We start from the raw sequence: 19,582 nt of genomic DNA, 5'->3' as shown, positions 1-19,582 counted from the left end.
AACCGCTGCAATCGAAAGCGAGATCGTAACTGACAACCTATCCTAGACAAATGGAGTGTCCAGTTTTAGTTTGATACCTGGGTTACAATTAATGTTACTCAACTCCTATTAGTCTTTAATAATAATTCAGCATTAACATTTTGAATACAGAGAATTTTGAAATTCGTTTGATTAAAAACTTGAATTTAAGTTCAAATGGATTTGAGACCTGGGAATGAGGAGAAGTATGTATGGGGGAATAAAGCAGGAGACTGAGATTGGTGCAGATGTCAGCATGTCATCATTATCACCCTGATCTATACAAAAACATGGGAAGGCATTGATACAAGTACACCAGGCTAGATTCATATTACAAGGCAACAAAAACGATAGATAAATGTCCAGTAAAAGAAAACAAATTGACACCCTACTAACTCTAGGTCCACTAAAGATCCACACAGATGTGGATAGTGATGAACAGCATTATAATGTCTAAGGAGTGGTGGCACTGTGAACTTCCTGGACGTTTCTATTGAGTGATTGTGAAACCATTGTTTAGTATCCATTGGTTTGGGAGATAAACGAGTCCTTCCACTTGTCAATCATGATCAAAAACAGGGTTTGTCACAGTCCAGTCTGATAAGGTCCTTCATCAGTGCCTTTGTGATGTGTTTTCAAGGCAGACAATCATTGCAGTCGAGCACGCTTCTCAGGGGGCGGTTTGCTGGGAGGAGCTGGGGCGGAGGGTTTCGGCGCTGGCTCTCTCTCTTCCTGCTTCACCACCTCTGCTGGAGGTTCTGGCTCCTTCTTCACCTCCACTGCAACAAAAAACCAGCGCTCAGTCTCAGTCATTGAGCACACATTAGAACATTATGTGGATGAGGAAAACAAACAATTTGCAACATCTGTGTTTGATTCATACCTGGGATAGGCTTCTCACCAGGTTTGGGCTACAGTTAGGAGGGGGAAAAGGACATTACTGAATCATACACAGATACAAGAATAGACAGAAAAACTACTTGTTCTCACATCAAATAAACCAATTAAGTGTATGCAGTATGAAACATGGATGGTTGGAATCAACTCTCACATTATGAGTAGCCCTGCCTGTGACTGAAAAGCCTGCATATTACTACTATTGGTCTAGTGGTAGTCATTTGTGTTCCCATGTAAAGGGTACAGGGTTCAATGCCCTCCTCAACCACCTGTGATGAATAACATCCATTAGATTGGTCAGGAAACAGATGACTCTGGCTATTGTACCTGATAAAATGTTGGGGGGAATTTGGATCTGAGATCCAACAGAAGTGTGTCCACACGCTGGCGCTGGAAAAGCGAACTGGGCTCTTCTTTCTTCTTAGACTTTGGCTTTGCCTTCTCTGTTAACGCACACACATATTTTGTTTCACAAGAAATGTCCCCATCTACACACTGATCCATATTTTTTTAGAGCCCAGAAACACTGCGTCCAACATAACCCAGTAGACTAACCTCTTTCCTCCTGGTCTTTAAAGTGCCACCAGTATCCTTTAGATGGGTGGTAGCGACAATAAGACATAGCCTCGTCAAAGGCTGACTGGACGCCATGGACAGCAGAAAGCTAGGGGGAAAAGGAAGAATTAAAGCAGTCGAAACCTAACCCAAATTACATCTGATATGACCAGATCAAGTGTTTCTGATGGTAAGTGTATGATAATAATAATACATTATTTTAACAACATTTTGATCAAAAGCAACATAGAGGGGGTAAAAAGGTCCAAGGCACTCTTCAGCCTTTATTCAGACAGCTATTTCATGGTGAGCATTCTTAAAACATGCATATACCAAGTGCGGGCCACAGTACAGCCAGGATTTATTGAAGACATTGATTTCAATTGTTCTTGTAGTTGTTCTGATACATGTGGTCTGGTGCCTATGTTACTGTAGACATTTTGTTAATGTTTCCTGTCTTGTCACCGGTACATCCACTTTGTCTTTTAAAAAAAATCTTCTTCTATACAGTTGGTAGAAGCCATCTATCCATTTGAATAAGGCTTGTAAACCTTTTGCCAGATGAGTGCCTTGGACCATTTTTTTTTTTTTAACCTTTGTGTTCCCTACCAAAGAGTACCTTCATCACACTTGTACTGAACTTCCGAGCACACTTGTATTGAATTTCCGGGATTTGAACCTCTTGATCTGCAGTCAAATGCTCTAACCCCTGAGCTATACCCAACACCCCATGTATCAGTCCCTCCCAGCCCATATTGGCCTGTTATGAAAGCCATGTGGTTATCCCTGTAGTGAGGACTGGGTCACGGGTGATTCTCACCACTCTGGATCCAATGACGGTTCCCAGGTCTGGGGCCTGATACACAACCCCTGCTATGATGTAGAAGTCTGACAGCGGAATCACTGAGGGAGAGGTGTAAACAAGCAGGAATTAACACATGTACAGGAATGTACAGTATAATGCTTTGGGACCGTGTTTTTTTTAATAACTGAGGATGTGTCTGTTAATTATTTATTCTTAATAAAAAGTGTGTGTGCGTGTGTTTGTGTGTGGAGGGGGAGGGACATACTTGCAGTTTCAAATGTATCATAAAACCTACACCCGTGTCTAAGTGTTATCTTAATAGTGTGGTGTGGGTGACCTGACTGAGATTACAAAAGTCTCATCCTTCACAACTCCTCACCTTGTGTAGGGGACTGTCTTTGTTGTTTACGGATGATGTAAAGAATAGGCTCCTGAGCATGAAGCAGAATGTACTCCACACCAACCATCTGACTGCGACAAAGAAACGTTCAAAAAAGGTCACCTCATTTGCCAACTTCAATACATCGCAACGTTTTGGATGAGTTATGCATATTTTATTAATTGAGGGAAGATGTATGTCGAGCTTCTTACTTCAGATGCTCCAGTGTGAGTCGCTGCATCTTCACGACCTCATTGTTACAAGTGCGGTCGTAGAAAGGATTGCTCCTCTCTGAGAAGTAGTCCAGGACATTTCCTGGATTGAGAATGGGCACCCAGCCGCTGTCAACCCATGATATACCCAGAAGGTTGTCTGCAGGGCCAGAGAGGTAAAAGGTTAGCCACATGATACGAGACTGACAACCAAGAGCTGTATTTCAACGGTTAGGCTAAACTTTCTATGTACGAGTGCCTACAAATCGCATTGAATCTATACAGTATGTTACACATTAAACTACTTTTTATTGAACATGTGATTGAGTATTGGATTACAGAGTCGTAACGGTAAAATAATTGGATCACAAGTTGCTACCTTTCAAATCCACCGATGCCATTCTGTAAACAATGGTCGCTTGAAATGGTCGTCAAACTAGATATTGTCGAAGTTGGATGACGTCAAACGTTTTTAATTTAACAAAAAACTAAAACATTCTCCTCATAAAAAAAGTGAATTTAAAAATATAAAATAAAATAATAAAAAACTGTGCTATCCAGTTTTTTTTTTTTGGTAATGGTATGATATTTATATAATTTTCTCGCATATAATGTCTTGCTAGTCAGACTGTGAGAGGAATGTGACGGAATAAGTCTAATCATGCCCCCTGCCGGTTGTCTCCCATAACATCAGTGTGGTCTCTGTGTGAATAGCCTACTTTTTAATGGGAAAAACAAGTAGTAGAAATTTCGATTAAATTTGTTTCTGTAGCCAGATTTAATATTTTCACTGACATTCTCGCAAAAACAGTAGGCTATGTTACACCAACGATTCCTTAAAGAGGGAGAGCAAGAGAAAGAGAGAGAGGAGAGAGAGAGAGAGAGAGAGAGAGAGAGCGAGACAGAGAGAGAGAGAGAGAGAGAGAGAGAGAGAGAGAGAGAGAGAGAGAGAGAGAGAGAGAGAGAGGTGCACAACACATGACCTATGCAAGATTATTAAGAGATAGCCTATCAAACAAATTCAATAGAGACTATAGTATCTGGGTAATTTTGTGCTTTTTCTAACTATTTAGTTTAATTGCATCAAATACAGTCAGCATTTATTACACACAAAGAGACCATTCAACAAACAAAAATTTACAATATATTATGAACTGGAATCCCAACTCAAGGCACACCCTGAAACAGCTGGCATTCTTTCCCTGTTTATTTTGAGATTGCAACCAATGTGGACACAGCGTGTGAAATTGCAGGAATAGCCGCAAGCTTGACGAAGTGTTAATCGCTACTCAAAATTCCTTTATGTCATAGCAATGGTATTCAAATGAACCTTTACTTGTGTTCAATGTAGCCTAACCTTAAATAACCTGAAGATCAAACAGTAATGTGAACTCTGCTTCAAATGACATCATAACCACCTGGCATTAGGACTGGGACCCTGTTATTTGGAGGACAGGCACGCGCATCAAAGAGTCCCAACTGCCTGCGTTATTATTTAGTCTATGCGGAGGCAGTTGGCTGCACAACTGGGAGATAAAGATGTTGCTATCAGATTTAACAGTATAGATCGCATTCCTCGTAGTGAGATAAATTGCTTGCTCAAGGATTTGTCTGAACACATAGATTTAGAGAGTTTCTTGTATGAACGCCCAACCGAGGGTCACGATAAAACGCTGGAAGTACGCGAGAATCTAAGCGGGCACTAAGCTTGCGCGCTGACGACTCTGTTGCGACACTGTCAGTAGACGGAATAGCAGACACACGAAAGCAGCAGCAAAACCGAGCATGTGGCGCTGAATATCTAATAATTTGGTGTATTAATCAGACAAAAAGACAGCTGTGAAGAACGTCGACTATAGACTACGTGTTATTATTTCATTCTCAAGATGAGTTTGAGTCAGACTGATAGAGTTGATGGTGGCACAGGCGGCCTCAACATAGGCAGCAGCAGTGGTGCCCAGCGGATCCAGCAGTGCGTTCATCCTCCCAGCAGCCGGACCAGAGATGCACGATACCAGCAGTATCACAGCAGACATCATGGAGGTTCGGTGGTGAATAAGCCAGCGCATTCCGAACCTGCGGATGCTGTGCGACGCGCGCTCGACTTCAAGACCCAAGGCACTCAGTGTTACAAGGATAAGAAGTATCGGGAGGCGATTGGCAAATACCATCGCGCATTATTAGAGATGAAAGGTGTGTGTAGGGTACTGGGAGACCCCGATGCCAGCTCTAAATCGCCCTCACCAGTTCTCCTGACTATCAGCAAATCCACCCTGACAGACGAGCAGAAAGGCGCGATGGAGAATGCCGAGCTGGAGTGTTACAACAGTCTGGCAGGTAGGCTCATCAAAGGCCATCATTTTTCCTTTCATTTGAAAGTACTGGAATGAGTCAGAGAGAGAGCGAGAGAGAGAGTAGTAGACTGAGTCAGAAACAGAGAGTACTACTGAGAGTGAGACACAGAGAGAGGGAGAGGGAGAGGGCTGAGAGCATCTCAAGCCATGAAGTCCGTGTTGATGGTTTATTCATGGCTGAGTCACAGACATCATCCCCCACAACCATGCTGATTCTCAGTGACAGTGTTGATATCTTAAATAACAAATACCCAGGAATACCCTGCCGGACACAGACAAGTGTAGTCATTATACACATGTAGTTGGCTTGTTTAATTAAATGTTTTCATTTAGCAGGATTTGCTAGGATTTTTTAAACTCCAATGTTCTTCAACTGTGCTGTTACACATCTGCCTAGTTTGGCTAGTGTGCTAGTCCTATCCCATGTTTAGCTAGTTGAGTTAGTCATATCCATTGTTTAGCTTCCTATTCCTTGTTTAGCTAATTGTTGTTCTCCTCTTCAAGCCTGCCTGTTGCAAATGGAGCTGGTGAACTATGAGCGTGTGAAGGAGTACTGTCTTAAGGTGCTGTGTAAGGAGGGGGAGAACTTCAAAGCCCTGTACCGCTCCGGTGTGGCCTACTACCACCTGGGAGACTTTCACAAGGCGCTCCACTACCTCAACGAGTCACACAAGCAGCAGCCCTCAGGTGAGCTGTGCATCCTCACATTTAATCTGGATTGAGATGATTTAATCTGGATAAAAATGAGTTTATCTGAATACAAATATATGTCTGTTTCACTGCATTGTTACATCCAATCAAAATTAAGTTTGAGTTTCTTCCTGGGCATCCTTATATTTAATGTGAATTAAGATGATTTAATCTTTATAAAAATATATATGCCCACATCACCATAGGTGTATCACATTGAATCTGATTTAAGATTTAAGAGATTTTCGACGTCTTTCTTCAATTCAATCTGAATTCAGATCAATTACACACGCCTCCACAAAATGCTGAAGGGACGTATGTCCACTGTGTCAAGGCGCTCCCTGTGCTTCCTCCCCAGACACCAATGTCATCCGCTACATCCAGCTGACCGAGATGAAGATCCGTCGGAACGCTCAGAGGGAGAAGAAAGAGGCCACTTAAAACTCTCCCTGTCTCCAGACTGCTGCGGCCTGCCTTCCACCTCCCCCAGTTCCTGCTCCAGACCCTCTTCCCGACTCCTCAGAAGCCTGCTGGTAGAGGCTGGCTGCTTCAGCCTCGCACCGTCACGTTCACCCATCTCGTCGCCAGTCATGTGATTTCCCAGTGTACACGTATGCTTCTGAAGGTCATCCATGTAAAAGCTGTTTAGTTTTTTTTACAAAACATACAAACATATACGTGTTGGTGCTGTCAGACCCTTACGAGTATTTTTGATGAAAATACCATTACAGTGTTGTTCAGTGTGGTGTGAGATGGCTTTGCACTGCCAGTCAAAACATTGCACAGGCCAGCAGTGATGGAGACATGAGTTGATGAAGCATGTGTCTGTGCGACTGTAACTGGCTGGGTTAGCTTCTACCCTCGCACAAGATGTCTTTGTAACAGCATGGAATCACTGTTAGACGACCTCACACTCGCCTAGTGTTATATAAGGTGTGTTGAACACAATTGAGAGTATATAAATTACAAACCCAAGCACATGTTTACGTTTTACATAGTCTGTTATAACGTCCAAAAGGAGAATATAACAAAGATGTAAATACCTTTTAAAATGGTAAGATAACTGATTTTATTGTGAAATAGCCTGTCTTCTTTATGAATGCTAACAGGGGCATGTCATCCAGAGTCTTTGCATAAACTGTGTTAACTGTAAGTATATGTGTAATAAACGTGTCAAGTGATTGAAAGGGACATCTTGTGGAGTGAGGTTTTTGATCAAATTTCATTGTGTCCCTGTTTTTGATTCACACTATGAGAACAGTCTGACTTAATGCACAGTCAAAGAGCAGGTGTGAAGGATCCTTCTCTTTTTTTGGATGTCATGGTGACTATGACCCATTCTGCTGTAGGGGTTGATGGTGACCTGAAACAATGAGGTGAACATCACACAGCCGGTAGAGAAACCATCGAGTCGGTGAGTGGGAAAACATGAAACCACGATACAGCTCACTCCATTCAAAATTCACTCACAGATCATTTGGTTTTCATGAAGCAAAATTCCAAAGTACAGCACTTCAGCACAGTTGAATTGTTAACCACGATTTTACTCAAGTCAGTGTTCTCTAGTGCTAATACAGATCGGTCCCTCTGTTTTGGACCAGAAACCTAGTCCATCCACAGCATCAATATTGTGGTCACGGTGTCAGTTTTAGTGTCAATGGAAGATACAGTAGAGTGCATTAGTTATAGATGAATAGCACCCTTGTTTCTAATATAGAGCAGTCCATATTTACATTCCCCACACTGTCACCTCTCAACGAAAGCACATTTGGAGTATTTAACACTTGAAATTAGTAAACTTCAAGGAGGACCAATTTTTCCCGGTAGGAGAGACTAACACGTTAGACAGTGCTCAGGCGGGCTGTGTGCGCATCTCCATGATGCGAACCTGTCCGGACAGCTGAGGAGGAGGAAGCTTCTAGGCTTCAACGTTGTAAATGATTCATAACAGTGTCAATATAGTTGGAGCGATGCACTGTAGCTTATCTTGTGGAGAAATGGACTCAAAATGATTTGAAGAGTGCTGCAAACACAACGTAAATAACCTGGGGGGCCTTTAAACAGGCTGAGTTAAAACTGTGTGCTGAGTAGAAGCCAGTCAGCTGGACAAGTGCACCTGTGCGTTAAACACAGTAGCACAGGTGCACCATTAAGGGCCACATGTTCACAATAAGAGAATAGAAATGTAGAGCAGCACAAAACATATATAAAACAAAATAAATACACAATCAAATAAATAAATAAATATACATAATCAACAACAACAAATACTTTCACATGCCTCCTGGGCCTGTTTCATACAGTACAATTAATTAAAACTCATGCACTCCATTGCTCACACAATACACACAGTGAATCCAATTTCCAATTCTGAAGCAGATAATCTACAGAGTAATTAAACATGTTTTTGTTAAGACATCAAAACCTGCACACATCATGGGGATGTTTTGCAATATTAGACAACGTGGACTGGTTTCTCTGAGAAGCATGATGGTTTGTGGGTACCCTAGTTGATGCTTAGTGAGGTGCTTCTGTACAATGTTGGTTACATGTGTTGGGTGACGACATTGTGAATAATACAAAACAGCTCCGACTGCTGCCCTGGCAGCCAACATTAAGCAAAAGGACATTCAAGTGACATACAAATAAATCACAAAAGAAATGTTTCAGTCTGCAGAATCAAAATAATTCTCAATGAGTAAAAAGTGCAGTATGCCATACTCAACTGCGAGGGAGAAATGGTCAACCTAAATAAATAAAGCTTTACATTCAAAATGCTGTCCAAAAGTGCACTTGTTAAAATGCACAATCTTGAACTCTTAAATTAAAAACTGTGGACTTAAGAATACCTCAGTGAAGCACTATCCCAGCCAACACTTTCCCCTTCTGTTGCCATACAGGAGGAACTGAAGCCTTTAAATGACAGATGACAAATGACAAGGGCACCTGTGCACGAGACTAAGATCTAATCAGGCAAAATAAGAGGATCATTCTGATGCATTCCAAGCCTAGCAGTGGGCACACTCATCTCACTGGAGGTGCTGTGACCACGGTGCTCCACAGGGGGGCTGAGGGAGGAGGCGGCCTAGCTAGGACCAGAACCCAGGCTTGTACCGGTTATAGGGTGAGTGTTGGGGGTAGCCGGCCTCAGGCCTGCAGAGGGGGAGGGTACTGTCCCGGGACTGTACCTCGTCTCGCTTGTCCAGCAGGTTGGCGCTCCTCCGGGGGGAGCAGGGGGTGGGCGCCTCCAGGGGCGTGGGGGGCACCACGCCTCCCCCGAACTCCACCGTGGGGGGGGTCTCTGTGCTGGAGGTGTGGGCAGGGGATTCTCCACTGCCCTGTCCGCTCAACCGGACCCTCCCGCCTGGTGTGTCGCCCCAAAACATGTCGCCACGCGCCCGGGGCGAGGGGCGTGGCCGAGACAGGAAGTCCAGCGTTTTGGGGCGCTCGGGGGCACAGCGACGGCGGGGTGTGGGGGGAAACACGAGGTTGGGATCAGGCAGCCGGGGAACCTCAGACGTGTCATCTCTCAAACATCTGAAACCAGCTGTTCAGCCAGAAGAGGGAAAAACAGCTGTGGATTACCTCAAAAGCGAAATGGCGTATCAAAAGATAAAAGCTATACCATTGCTCTATATATAAAACAGAGGACCTACCTGTGTTGTCCAGTGTGACTCTGACAGGCAGAGGGGCCAGGTGTGGGGGGGGACAGCCCTTCTTGATGGCCCCGTCTGAGGGGGTTCGGTGCAGGCAGCGAGAGAAGCTGGGGGCGGAGGGGATGTGTGTTGGGGTCAGGGACTGGCGGGGGTGGCACTTGAAGCTCTCTATGTGGGTGTTGACCAGGGGGTTGATTGGTGCTGGCTGGGGCTGGGCTTGAGGCTGGGGTATAGGCTGGACCAGAGTCTGGGGGGAGGCTGGACGGTAGACCAGCAGCTCCTCGCTGTCCGCTCGCAGCAGGGAACGTGTGGAGTTACAGTCCGACATGGAGGACAGGGACAGCAGCGTGAGGGAGGAGGGGAGGCCGCGCTCTGGTAGGGGGGCCGCAGGAAGCCTCAAGGGGCTCTCCCGCCTGAACAGCCTGCGCGTCGGGGAGCTGCCCACCCTCCGCAGGCCCCCGGGCCGGTGGAAAAAGCCCTCCCAGCGGGGCTTGGAGCTCTCCTCCGGCTGGGCCCCCGCCAGGATGTTGAAGCCCAGCCCCACTGCCGCCAGCAGAGCCCCGCAGCCCAGCAGCACCAGCTCAGAGCGCCGGCCCCCACTGGGGCTCTTCCTGCTGGGGGGCGTGTCCGGGGCGTTACTGCGGGGGCAGTACTCCTCCCCGTCGCCGTCAGCAGCGTGCCCCTCCCTGTGGAAGGGGATGCAGAGGTAGGATTTGCCGGGAGAGCCTCCCCCTTCTGGTTCGGCGGTGTAACAGCAGTCCTCGTTCTCTGCAAGGGAACAGCATTACTCGACGTTGCATCATAACGGCAAACAAATGATGGATTCACAGGCATAGGTACATTGGGTTTGGGTCATGGCTCATCATGCTCACCCATCTCTGTGAGGCTTGGCACTCCGGGTACGGCAGGGCTGTGTCTGGGTGACCTGCGGAGGTTAGGAGCGCTGCATGAACGTTGCCTGCTGCCCTCCTGAGGGGGCTTGATGCTGACGGTGGAGGGAGAACATTCTTATTGCATACTACAGTATATGCACAGTAATGTACACATTGACTTTTTCAACACTTTGTCGCCTCCATAAACATGTGCACCTCCACTACCCCATCCCAACTCCTCCCTTGACACACTCTCACACACACACGCACTCACACACACAGGCACACACACATTCACACACACACGCACTCACACACACAGGCACACACACATTCACACACACACGGCCTCACGTCTCATCAGCGCTGTGCTCCCGGTGGTAGTGAGGTCCAGACACGCGTGTGTGACGATTCCTCCGTGAGCCCTTCCGGTCCTCTTCCTCCTCTAGTTGTAGGCCCGTGGTGCAGCCCCACACCTTGCACCCCTCCCCCGGAGTGACTGGAACACATGGCAGGAAACGCATCACAGGCCAGCAGGAAACACATGACACACCGGCGGGAAACGCATCACACACCAGCAGGAAATACATAAACACAGCAGGAAACCAATTTTTGTAAGAATGTTACAAAAATGTACTATCAAAATAGGTTTTGTAATTCGACAATGAAAGCATGTTTTCTGATGATTCATGTGTTCCCAGGGGTGGGGCTTACGCTGGATGGCCCGTAGGCGTGGCAGGATGGGGGGGCTGTTGGGGGGGCTGGAGCTGCTCCCCAGGAGACTCCTGCGTCGGTGGTCCCGTGATGGAGAGGCCTGCACCGTGATCTTGTGCTGGAAATCTGAGATATGAACATACTGAAATTATTTAATTCTGCAATGAAACGACTTCAACATACCTGTAAAATCTGGTTTCAGGACAATAACCTCTCTCTCAATGTCAACAAGACTAAGGAGATGATTGTGGACTATAGGAGGCGGCAGGAGGAGGAGCATGCACCCCTTCACGTCAACGGATCCGAAGTGGAAAAGGTCAGCTGCTTCAGGTTCCTCAGGGTGAACATCAGCAATGATCTCACCTGGTCTGCTCACACAGCCAAGGTGGTCAAAGCGGCCTGTAAACGCCTCTTCTTCTTGAGGAGACTGAAGAAGTTTGGCATGGACTCAGTCCTCCTCACTAACTTCTACAGATGCACTATAGAGAGCATTCTGACTGGCTGCATCACAGTGTTGTATGGGAGCTGCACAGACAGGGACCGCAAGGCCCTACGAAGTGTGGTCCGGTCTGCTGAGTTCATCATCGGCAGGAAGCTCCCAGCCCTTCAAGACACCTACCACAGACGATGCCTCAGGAAAGCAGGCAGGATCCTAAGAGACTGTTACCACCCATCATTCATTCTCTTTACCCTGTTGCCTTCTGGCAGGCGATACCGAAGCATTTGGTCTCGCACACGCAGACTGGACGACAGTTTCTTTCCAAGGGCCATCAGGCTTCTGAATAAACATTGATATGGACACTGATACACTTCTCACTAGTCACTTTACACACTGTCACTTTCAGCTACTGGTTGTACTATCAGCAATACTGCACTATTGTACTTCACTTGTCTTAGGTTAGTACAGGTTTATAAGGTTAGTATAGGTTATTATGTGTATTATGTGTATTTAGAGGTTTAGTATACTGTATTGAATATTGTATATTATTGTATATCAGGAGGTTTACTATATTTTTGCTTATCATAGATGTAATCGATGTTCTGTGTACTTATTTGTTATATTATGCCAGGTTGCTTTGCGTTGTCTTGTCCTAAGAATTTCAGTGCCCAGTCTGACCCTGTGTTGTTCTGTGCATCTGACAATAAAAGACTTGAACCTGAACTTGAAATCTCAGGTAGAAAAAAAACGGTTATTTTTTTTACAAACTGAAGTTTGTTTCATGTTTAATTTCCACGTTTATTTGCCATTTGTGCAAGTACATTGACGTTCTTGATCCTGTTCCCCTTCATAGTTTCCTAGCAGTCTATCCTATTCCATTAAACAAATACATCCTAATCCTATGTGAGCTCCAAAAAATATCAACAAGAAAATATAATAATGACAAAGAACTAACCCATCAACCTCTCTAAACCTCTCAGGACCTGTAGACGCTGAGACCCACCTGAGGGCAGACTGATCCGGTTGCCGTCCTTCAGTTTGAGGCGACTGCGTCGGAACTTGCCCTGCCTGCTCTCCACGCGGGGCTTCTCCTGGTATAGCTGGTGGATGATGACATTGAGCTCGCGCTCCAGGATGTGGATCTCGCGCTCCGCCAGCTCCTGCTCGCGCCGCCGCAGGTCCTCCTCCTGGCTCTTCTGCTGCAGGGCCGCCCGACTCAGCTCCTCCTCCCACGAACGCAGCTCCTGGGGACCCCCCCCCCCGGGAGAGGTGGAGCGTTACGCTGAGGCAGCACTCACGGGGTGGAGGGGGGGTGGATGGATGGTGGATGGATGGATGGAGAGAAGGATACATAGATGGATAGATGGAGAAATAGATGGATGGACAGACAGACAGACAGAAGGATAAATAGATGGATGGACGGACAGACAGAAGGATAAATAGATGGATGGATGGACAGAGAGATGGATGGATGAAGGACTGGAATCTGAGATCCTCACCTTCTCCTTGACCCTAAGCTGGTCGAACATCTCCTGGATCTCCACTTTCCAGTCATCCTGCAGAGAGTGGAACGACTCCACAGGCATCTCAAAGAAGCCTGACTCCTCTATGGTGGTCAGCTGGTCCAGAATACTGGTAAACAGTGGCCGATCATGAGGATCTGGGTTCCAACAGTCTAGAGAAATGCAAAACAAGTGATTGTTAGAGAACTTTAACACAAATGGTGGTACATGTGGTAGAGTTAACTGCTATTCAAAAGGCCTGTTTGAAGTGCAGTACTTAAAGTGACATGGCACAATAATGGCCTCTAGGAGGAATCATGGGATATTCTGCAACACCATGACAACCAGTTGGAAGAGGGCTGAAATTATTCAGACACTGGCTTGACAACTGAAATATGATAGTAAGCTGATTGGCTGACAGTTGACAGATGACAAAATATCACTTAAGCTACAATAGACTGCTTAAGTTTTACTATTTCACTCATTAATTCACTGTGTTAATCACTTATGTGATTTCATTCAATAGTCTCCCAACATAATTACACAGTGCGCCTACTTAATCTGTACAATACAACCAAGATGCCAAGAAAGATGTTAAAAAGACAGAGAGAGATGTTGTGTCTCACCAGGTGCCTCTAACAGCAGTATTTTTTGTGGTTGTGGTGATAAAACGCTTGTTATGTGAATACGGTGGAGGGCAGTGCTTGAAGGAATTCCTTCAAGTACCAAAAATGCGGTTCCTACCTTCCATGAGGCGTGTGAAGGGCTCTGGGCAGGTGGAGGGGACCGGCAGGGCCAGCTTGTTCATGGCCACTCCGTACGCCACGGCCAGACCGTCGATGCCTCGGAACGGCACCTCTCCCGTAAGCAGCTCCCACAGCAGCACACCATAGCTGTTCAGAGAGAGAGAGAGAGAGAGAGGGAGAGGGAGGGAGGGAGAGAAAGGGAGCGTGAAAAGAATGACAGAACACGATACAATGTGATTCTAATTCACTGTTGTGAGACAGTCATCATCAAAGCAGTTTTGCATTGCAACTTCAGTGATTTTCTCTCACTCAAAGTAAAGGGTCGAGACAGAGAAGGAAAAGGGAGGGGACAGAGGTAGGAACAGTCATAGCTGAGTGATCATGGAGACATGCATCCAAGCCTGCCACAAACACGTTGCTTGTCAATGTCGTCCATGACTCTACCAATAAACAGAGCTAATTATCCTCCATCTCCCGCTCCCAACCGCCTCAAACACTGGCATCCCCAAGACAGCAGCTGGGGACTGAGGCTGTTGTGCCTCACTTCCTGAGGCCTATCAACCTCCACGTCCTAATCCTCGTTTGGAAAGGGAAACCCCACATTCAGTCATAAGCAGCTGAGCTTAATACCCTGACAGCAGTTAGAAGCTTCCACAGAGCCTGGTGACAGAGCAGGCAGACACATTCTGGACCTCACGTTTCAACAGGAGTATGGTATAGTAGTATGGCCACAAACCACACTTTCTACATCGCAATATTGATTATACTGTATAATATTATATAGTCAGAAAGTAGTATAGATGAGTATAGATTTGATTGTAAAAGCGAAATGTGTTTTTAAGAAACCTTTGATAATGCTGAAAGATCAATCAATTAATAAAAAGTCTCGGACACGGAAACCCTTCTGGATTACTTATTATTTCAGCCCCAGTTCTGACACAACAACCAGGGGGCGGTGTCCAGCCACATCACTTCCTGCTCCGCCCACCTCCACACGTCGCTCCCCTTGGAGAAGGTGGAGGAGCGGATGACCTCCGGGGCCATCCAGGCGTAGGTGCCCGCTGCGCTCATCTTGGTGGTGCGATGCCACTCTCGCGCCAGCCCAAAGTCTGTGATCTTCAGGGTCTTGTTGCTGAGGTCCTCCATCTCCACTCTCTCCAGGATGAGGACTAGAAGGGGACATGGTGTGGCGGTGGAGGGGGGAGTGGACGAGGGTTGAGTTGGAGGGTGGGGCAAACGTGGGGGGGCGCCATGGGGAGTCGGGTTGGCAAGGATGTAGAAGGATGGAGGTCACCGTCAACGGAATTGGTTGAAATGCAGGAAGCATCAGGAGGAGGAGTGCACCAATCAAAGTTAACAAAATTATCAAATGAATAAAACAGAAAATAGAAGAATGGAAATGGGGCATGGTGGAAGGAGGAAATGGTGAAAGGAAGGGGGGAAGCAGAGGAGGAAAGGAGAGAGAACAGAGAAAAGAGAAAAGAGGAAGACAAAAGAGATGGGGTGAGAATGTGTGAATCAGAGAGGAAAAACACAGACGTTGGTTAAAGTTGTTTGTAGTTTGGAGCTCTGTTCAGACATGACTTCACAAATGAGTGGAGACTGATTGTGGTTCAACTATCTGTTTCATACAGTCCTGCCTTGGGGCAGGAAACAGTTTGACTGTGTGGGTCAGACAGTAATTTACCACAGTCCCATATACGGCCTCAGCTCTGAAGGGTAGAGATGAAACCAGAGATTTTAAAATCCAATGCTCCCAAACAAAAACCCAACATTTCTTTGCCATTTTTGGAATTTTGATTTCCAGAACCTTTAAAGGGTCAGTCCCATCCAAACTTATACAAGCAGAACACAGCGAACGAATGAGAAATATTGGCACATGCTCTGTCTCCTCTAAAAATACAACCCAAAACCCAACTTAATGTACAGCATCAAAGCCCACCTACACACAAAAACACAGAGAGCTCCAGGCTCTCCCAATTCAGCCATCTGCTGCGACCGTGCCCAGTGGCGAGGGTGTGTCAGTGGGCTGTGGAGCACATCAAGAGTCGCTTCATCTATGGGCCATGTGGCTCAATATCAGGGCTGTAACTAAAAATGAGGTACCCGAAGTTCGGGGCCACAGTAAAAAACAACAGCAACATAATTATTACCTAAATACTGCCCTGCTCCAGATATAAAAATGTCCCAGAGCTATGATTTACACTGTGGTTGAACCTTAGAAAAATCAGACGCTGGTTAGGGGCGACGTAGTGCGAGTCTGTCTCCCCAGAGTGAAAGCACCAACATGTGGAGACAGCCATAGGGACAGTGACTCGACAGCAGTGTCTAAAATTGGCATGGTTGTTTCGTAGGGGTTGTAGTGCATTATGGGTACTGTGTGCTGCCGTTTTCAACCTACACATCACTAGACACAAGTCTAGTGTTTGTCTGTGATGTCACGTGTGGAGGAGTGCCCCTCCAGGAAACAAGATCTATAATCCACAGAACCACCGAGCCTGACTGCACCACACTGGAAGAGAGCGAGGTGGGGTTTGGACTACATTCACTGAGCTGATGATGGCTAGCCGTGTATATGGGCTTAAAACCCTGAGGCAACCAATCACAGTCAAGGGCCGAGCTGATCAGTGCAGAGCATCCAATAGGATTCCAGGAATGGCCTCTTTTTGAGGTTTGAGCATCCAATGAGATGACTGGGGAAGAGCATTGGGCAAATCCTTGATAATAGGCTTGGGGTTTAAGTGACCAGCAGGAGAAAAGGCCAGATTACGCCCGCACCACAAACACAGACACACACACACACACTTCCTCCAACCTTCCTCTATTCCACATACAACCTACTAACATCACCAATCCTTTGGCATCATTGAGTCAGTCAAAATATAGGGCCACTAGCAGACAGGGCACTCTGATGCAAACACGTGCCTCACAGAGCCCCTGGGCCCCCCATCACACTGGCGGAGCCGCACCCTCTGCTCCATTACGGCGAAGCACAGAAATCTTACCCCTGTACCATGTATGACAAGCTAAAAATGGATACTGCTCAGTGGTAGAGCACTGGACTGAAGATCAAGAGGTCCCAGGTTCAAATTCCCCCCCGTACATCGCTTCTGGATCCAAGCGTCTGCTAAATGAATAGGAACAAATACAAAGGTGCTCTTACTGTTGCTGGACTTGAGGTCTCTGTGTATGATGGGGACGATGGCCTGGCAGTGCAGGTAGTGCATGGCCCTGGCGATCTGCACGGCCCAGTCCACCAGGGTGCAGGGGGGGATCCTCTTCCCCGAGAGGGCCCGGTTCAGGGGCCCGCCCCGGGCGAACTCCATCACCAGGCAGAGGTGTGGTTCCTGCAGGCAGACACCCAGCAGGGCCATGATGTTGGGGTGGCACAGCATGGCGAACAGCTTGGCCTCCTGTCGCACGCTCTCCAGGGTCTGGCCTGCCTCCTCGTCCGGGTCGCGGCGGGCCGCCTTCACCGCCACCTCGGCGCCGCGCCAGATGGCACGGTACACCTTCCCGAAGCCCCCCACCCCGATGATCTCCTCCAGGGCCAGCTCGGAGAAGTCGATCTCCAACACTGAGGGGCCAGAGGGTTCAGAGGGTTAGGGGGGGCAGGAGAGAGATGGTGGAGCGATGATTTGCACGATGGAACAATAAATGTTATCATAGTTTTAGACTAGGGGACCGGGGTGTTAGGGGGGAGACAGGAAAGATCTGGAAGTGGGGTGTGAGAGGGCGACACAGAAAAGAATGGGCAGGAGAGGACCGCCCAAAAAACAACAACAAAAGAAGCGAGTCAGACTACCTTCTATTTTCTCATCTATGTAATTTCTTTAACAATTAGAAAACCGGAACACAGAGAGAGGAGAGGTAATTATCTGTGTGTGTGTGTGTGTGGGGGGGGGGGGGTCCATTCATTATCTTTTCATGCATATTCATGGAATTGTAATGCATATTTATGATATTTTCATACATTTACAATATGTATCCAAGAAAGGGGGACTGTGATGGCAAACATTCCCGTGGTGAATTGATAACAGTCTAGCAGCCCGACCTTGATGAATATTTCAGGTGGAGTGTTAAAGTAGGCCAGTGGCCCTGAGCAGGACGTTCTGATGGTGGAGGGGAGGCTGGTTCTCAGCACCCAAACAAGCTCATGACGAGCCCCCAGACCCCCGACCTGCCCTGTCTTCCTGTGTGCAAATCAGTCTCCGCAACAATGAACCGTTCTTCCTTGGTGGTATTTACAGACACGGAAGACTGGCTGTATTTGTGTTAGGTGGTTATGATTCTTGGGTGTTGTACTCGACCATGATTTAAAGGATCATCAGCACAATGAGTGATCATACTTGCTTTTCATCAAATAAATGTTATGTCAGTTAAATTGTTAAAAGTGCTTCTGAGCAATGATTTGCATGGACCATGGAGCAAACGAAAATTTAGAATGGACGAGGATGATGCTCAACATGGCAAGGAATAGGATTACACCTGGCCGGCAGCCACGGCGATGGCAACGCATTCCTGTACACAGAACGGAGCAGGCCCGCTGTGTTCCCAGGCAGTTCATTGATTTCCTATCTGTTACAGGACTCCAATCAAAATCATTCGATGCGCACAGAATGAAACCGTTTCTGTTGCTGCTAATTTGTGGCGGTGCTGCTGCAACGCCAGCACAATGGGTAACAAAAATCAAGAAAGCAGTGGTAGAGAGCAACCCGAATCCGCCAGACAGGGTCCTCCCTGTCACCTTGGCAGATCAAAACCATCTGGAGAATAAGGATGCTCTCACAGCCTGTACGGGGTAATCTTTAGGAACAGGCCTCGACTCCAATACCAAAATGCACTGCGTCTGTGAAGAATGACATTGCAGAACTGGGGAGGGAGTGTTCCCGGCTGATATGAAAAAGATGGACACTTATGAGCATAGCTCCGGTATACAGCACAATAAGATACTCACGGTGCAGCGGTGGGACCGAGTACTCGGAGTATTCCTCTTCGGTGGTGTCCCGTATTTTCTCCGAGATGCCATTCCCACTACTAACGTAATTACTGGGGAAAATGCCAACCCGGTCCTCTATCACCCCAGTCCACCAGCCCTCATCTCCAGAAACTAAAGAGTCTTTCGACAAGACCTCCACCAAGTCCCCCTTTCGTAAACTGAGCTCATCCTCTGCACTGGCCTCATAGTCAAAGACGGCGGTCCAGTAGCCAGACGCAACCGTTCCTGTAGCCGAAATGCAATGCTCTGGTGCTGGCCAGCAAACAACCTCCGGTTCTGTTCCATTGGACGGAGAGACGCACACCTTGGGACTTAAACTGTTGTCAAAAGCGGGTTTGAAGACATCCATTGAAGCGATCCATAGGTGCGACTTGGATCACTGTGCAGGCTCGTGCACCTGACTCGGAGCGCGAGGGTCCGAGCACCCTTCTTACAAAGCTGTCTCTTCAACCGAGAGCTCTAAGTAGCGGCTAATCCTACAATGTGGATAGCAACATCGTCCCGTCGTATCTCAGGTGCAGGCCTACATTAAAATTACTAAAATTTCCCAATTTGAGAACACTAATATTTTCTTTTATCCGCCCCATCGCACTTCCACCCATGGCTCCAGAAATCCCTGTGCGCAAAATCACTCTCGCTTATTCTAAAGAGCCAATTGTGCCAACAAACGAATCGCTCTCCGTCTATGATTGGCGCACCACTACATCCGTCACATATGTGCGCTATTCTGTGTCCTTTCAGCTT

The 19,582-nt window shown here is 47.0% G+C and overlaps 3 protein-coding genes across 4 annotated transcripts; 1 reads left to right on the top strand and 2 right to left on the bottom strand.

Moving 5' to 3' along the window:
- Positions 1 to 103: 103 nt before the first annotated feature.
- Positions 104 to 3,328, bottom strand: med6 (mediator complex subunit 6). The gene is made up of 8 exons (XM_062469236.1): positions 3,246 to 3,328; positions 2,867 to 3,026; positions 2,655 to 2,746; positions 2,291 to 2,373; positions 1,471 to 1,579; positions 1,243 to 1,358; positions 902 to 929; positions 104 to 797 (listed from the first exon to the last, which is right to left on the bottom strand). The coding sequence occupies exons 1-8, from the start codon at positions 3,265 to 3,267 to the stop codon at positions 667 to 669; spliced, it is 741 nt and encodes a 246-aa protein (XP_062325220.1). The 5' UTR covers positions 3,268 to 3,328; the 3' UTR covers positions 104 to 666.
- A 1,171-nt stretch (positions 3,329 to 4,499) lies between these two features.
- Positions 4,500 to 7,107, top strand: LOC134026519 (tetratricopeptide repeat protein 9A). Its single transcript, XM_062469355.1, has 3 exons — positions 4,500 to 5,203; positions 5,725 to 5,907; positions 6,269 to 7,107. The coding sequence occupies exons 1-3, from the start codon at positions 4,753 to 4,755 to the stop codon at positions 6,349 to 6,351; spliced, it is 717 nt and encodes a 238-aa protein (XP_062325339.1). The 5' UTR covers positions 4,500 to 4,752; the 3' UTR covers positions 6,352 to 7,107.
- On the bottom strand, positions 6,631 to 19,509 carry map3k9 (mitogen-activated protein kinase kinase kinase 9). 2 transcript variants are annotated; one of them, XM_062469353.1, is made up of 11 exons: positions 18,797 to 19,509; positions 17,003 to 17,416; positions 14,828 to 15,008; positions 13,838 to 13,986; positions 13,091 to 13,266; positions 12,595 to 12,835; positions 11,153 to 11,278; positions 10,793 to 10,937; positions 10,439 to 10,551; positions 9,567 to 10,334; positions 6,631 to 9,457 (listed from the first exon to the last, which is right to left on the bottom strand). In XM_062469353.1, the coding sequence occupies exons 1-11, from the start codon at positions 19,185 to 19,187 to the stop codon at positions 9,000 to 9,002; spliced, it is 3,162 nt and encodes a 1,053-aa protein (XP_062325337.1). In that variant the 5' UTR covers positions 19,188 to 19,509; the 3' UTR covers positions 6,631 to 8,999. The 2 variants fall into 2 exon arrangements, with proteins under 2 accessions (XP_062325337.1, XP_062325338.1); XM_062469354.1 differs by having other exon boundaries at positions 10,439 to 10,491.
- Between the last annotated feature and the right edge of the window lie 73 nt (positions 19,510 to 19,582).

This window comes from Osmerus eperlanus, chromosome 9, assembly GCF_963692335.1.
Source record: "Osmerus eperlanus chromosome 9, fOsmEpe2.1, whole genome shotgun sequence".
Taxonomy (NCBI): domain Eukaryota; kingdom Metazoa; phylum Chordata; class Actinopteri; order Osmeriformes; family Osmeridae; genus Osmerus; species Osmerus eperlanus.
The sequence above is the reverse complement of the archived record's forward strand: the minus strand, read 5'-3'. Positions and strand labels throughout refer to the sequence as shown.

What these genes read in the sequence shown, in the direction of transcription:
- map3k9 (XM_062469353.1), bottom strand. Translation starts at nt 19,187, where the DNA reads ATGGATGTCTTCAAACCCGCTTTTGACAACAGTTTAAGTCCCAAGGTG. An exon ending in AAGGGGAGCGACGTGTGGAG is followed by an intron (nt 13,987 to 14,827) that starts GTGGGCGGAGCA and finishes CTCTCTGAACAG; the next exon opens with CTATGGTGTGCTGCTGTGGG. An exon ending in GAGCACAGCGCTGATGAGAC is followed by an intron (nt 10,552 to 10,792) that starts GTGAGGCCGTGT and finishes CTCCACCGTCAG; the next exon opens with CATCAAGCCCCCTCAGGAGG.
- med6 (XM_062469236.1), bottom strand. Translation starts at nt 3,267, where the DNA reads ATGGCATCGGTGGATTTGAAAG. An exon ending in AAGACAGTCCCCTACACAAG is followed by an intron (nt 2,374 to 2,654) that starts GTGAGGAGTTGT and finishes CCTCTCCCTCAG; the next exon opens with TGATTCCGCTGTCAGACTTC. An exon ending in CCGTCATTGGATCCAGAGTG is followed by an intron (nt 1,580 to 2,290) that starts GTGAGAATCACC and finishes TTTTCCCCCTAG; the next exon opens with CTTTCTGCTGTCCATGGCGT.
- LOC134026519 (XM_062469355.1), top strand. Translation starts at nt 4,753, where the DNA reads ATGAGTTTGAGTCAGACTGATAGAGTTGATGGTGGCACAGGCGGCCTC. An exon ending in GTGTTACAACAGTCTGGCAG is followed by an intron (nt 5,204 to 5,724) that starts GTAGGCTCATCA and finishes CTCCTCTTCAAG; the next exon opens with CCTGCCTGTTGCAAATGGAG. An exon ending in ACACAAGCAGCAGCCCTCAG is followed by an intron (nt 5,908 to 6,268) that starts GTGAGCTGTGCA and finishes CTTCCTCCCCAG; the next exon opens with ACACCAATGTCATCCGCTAC.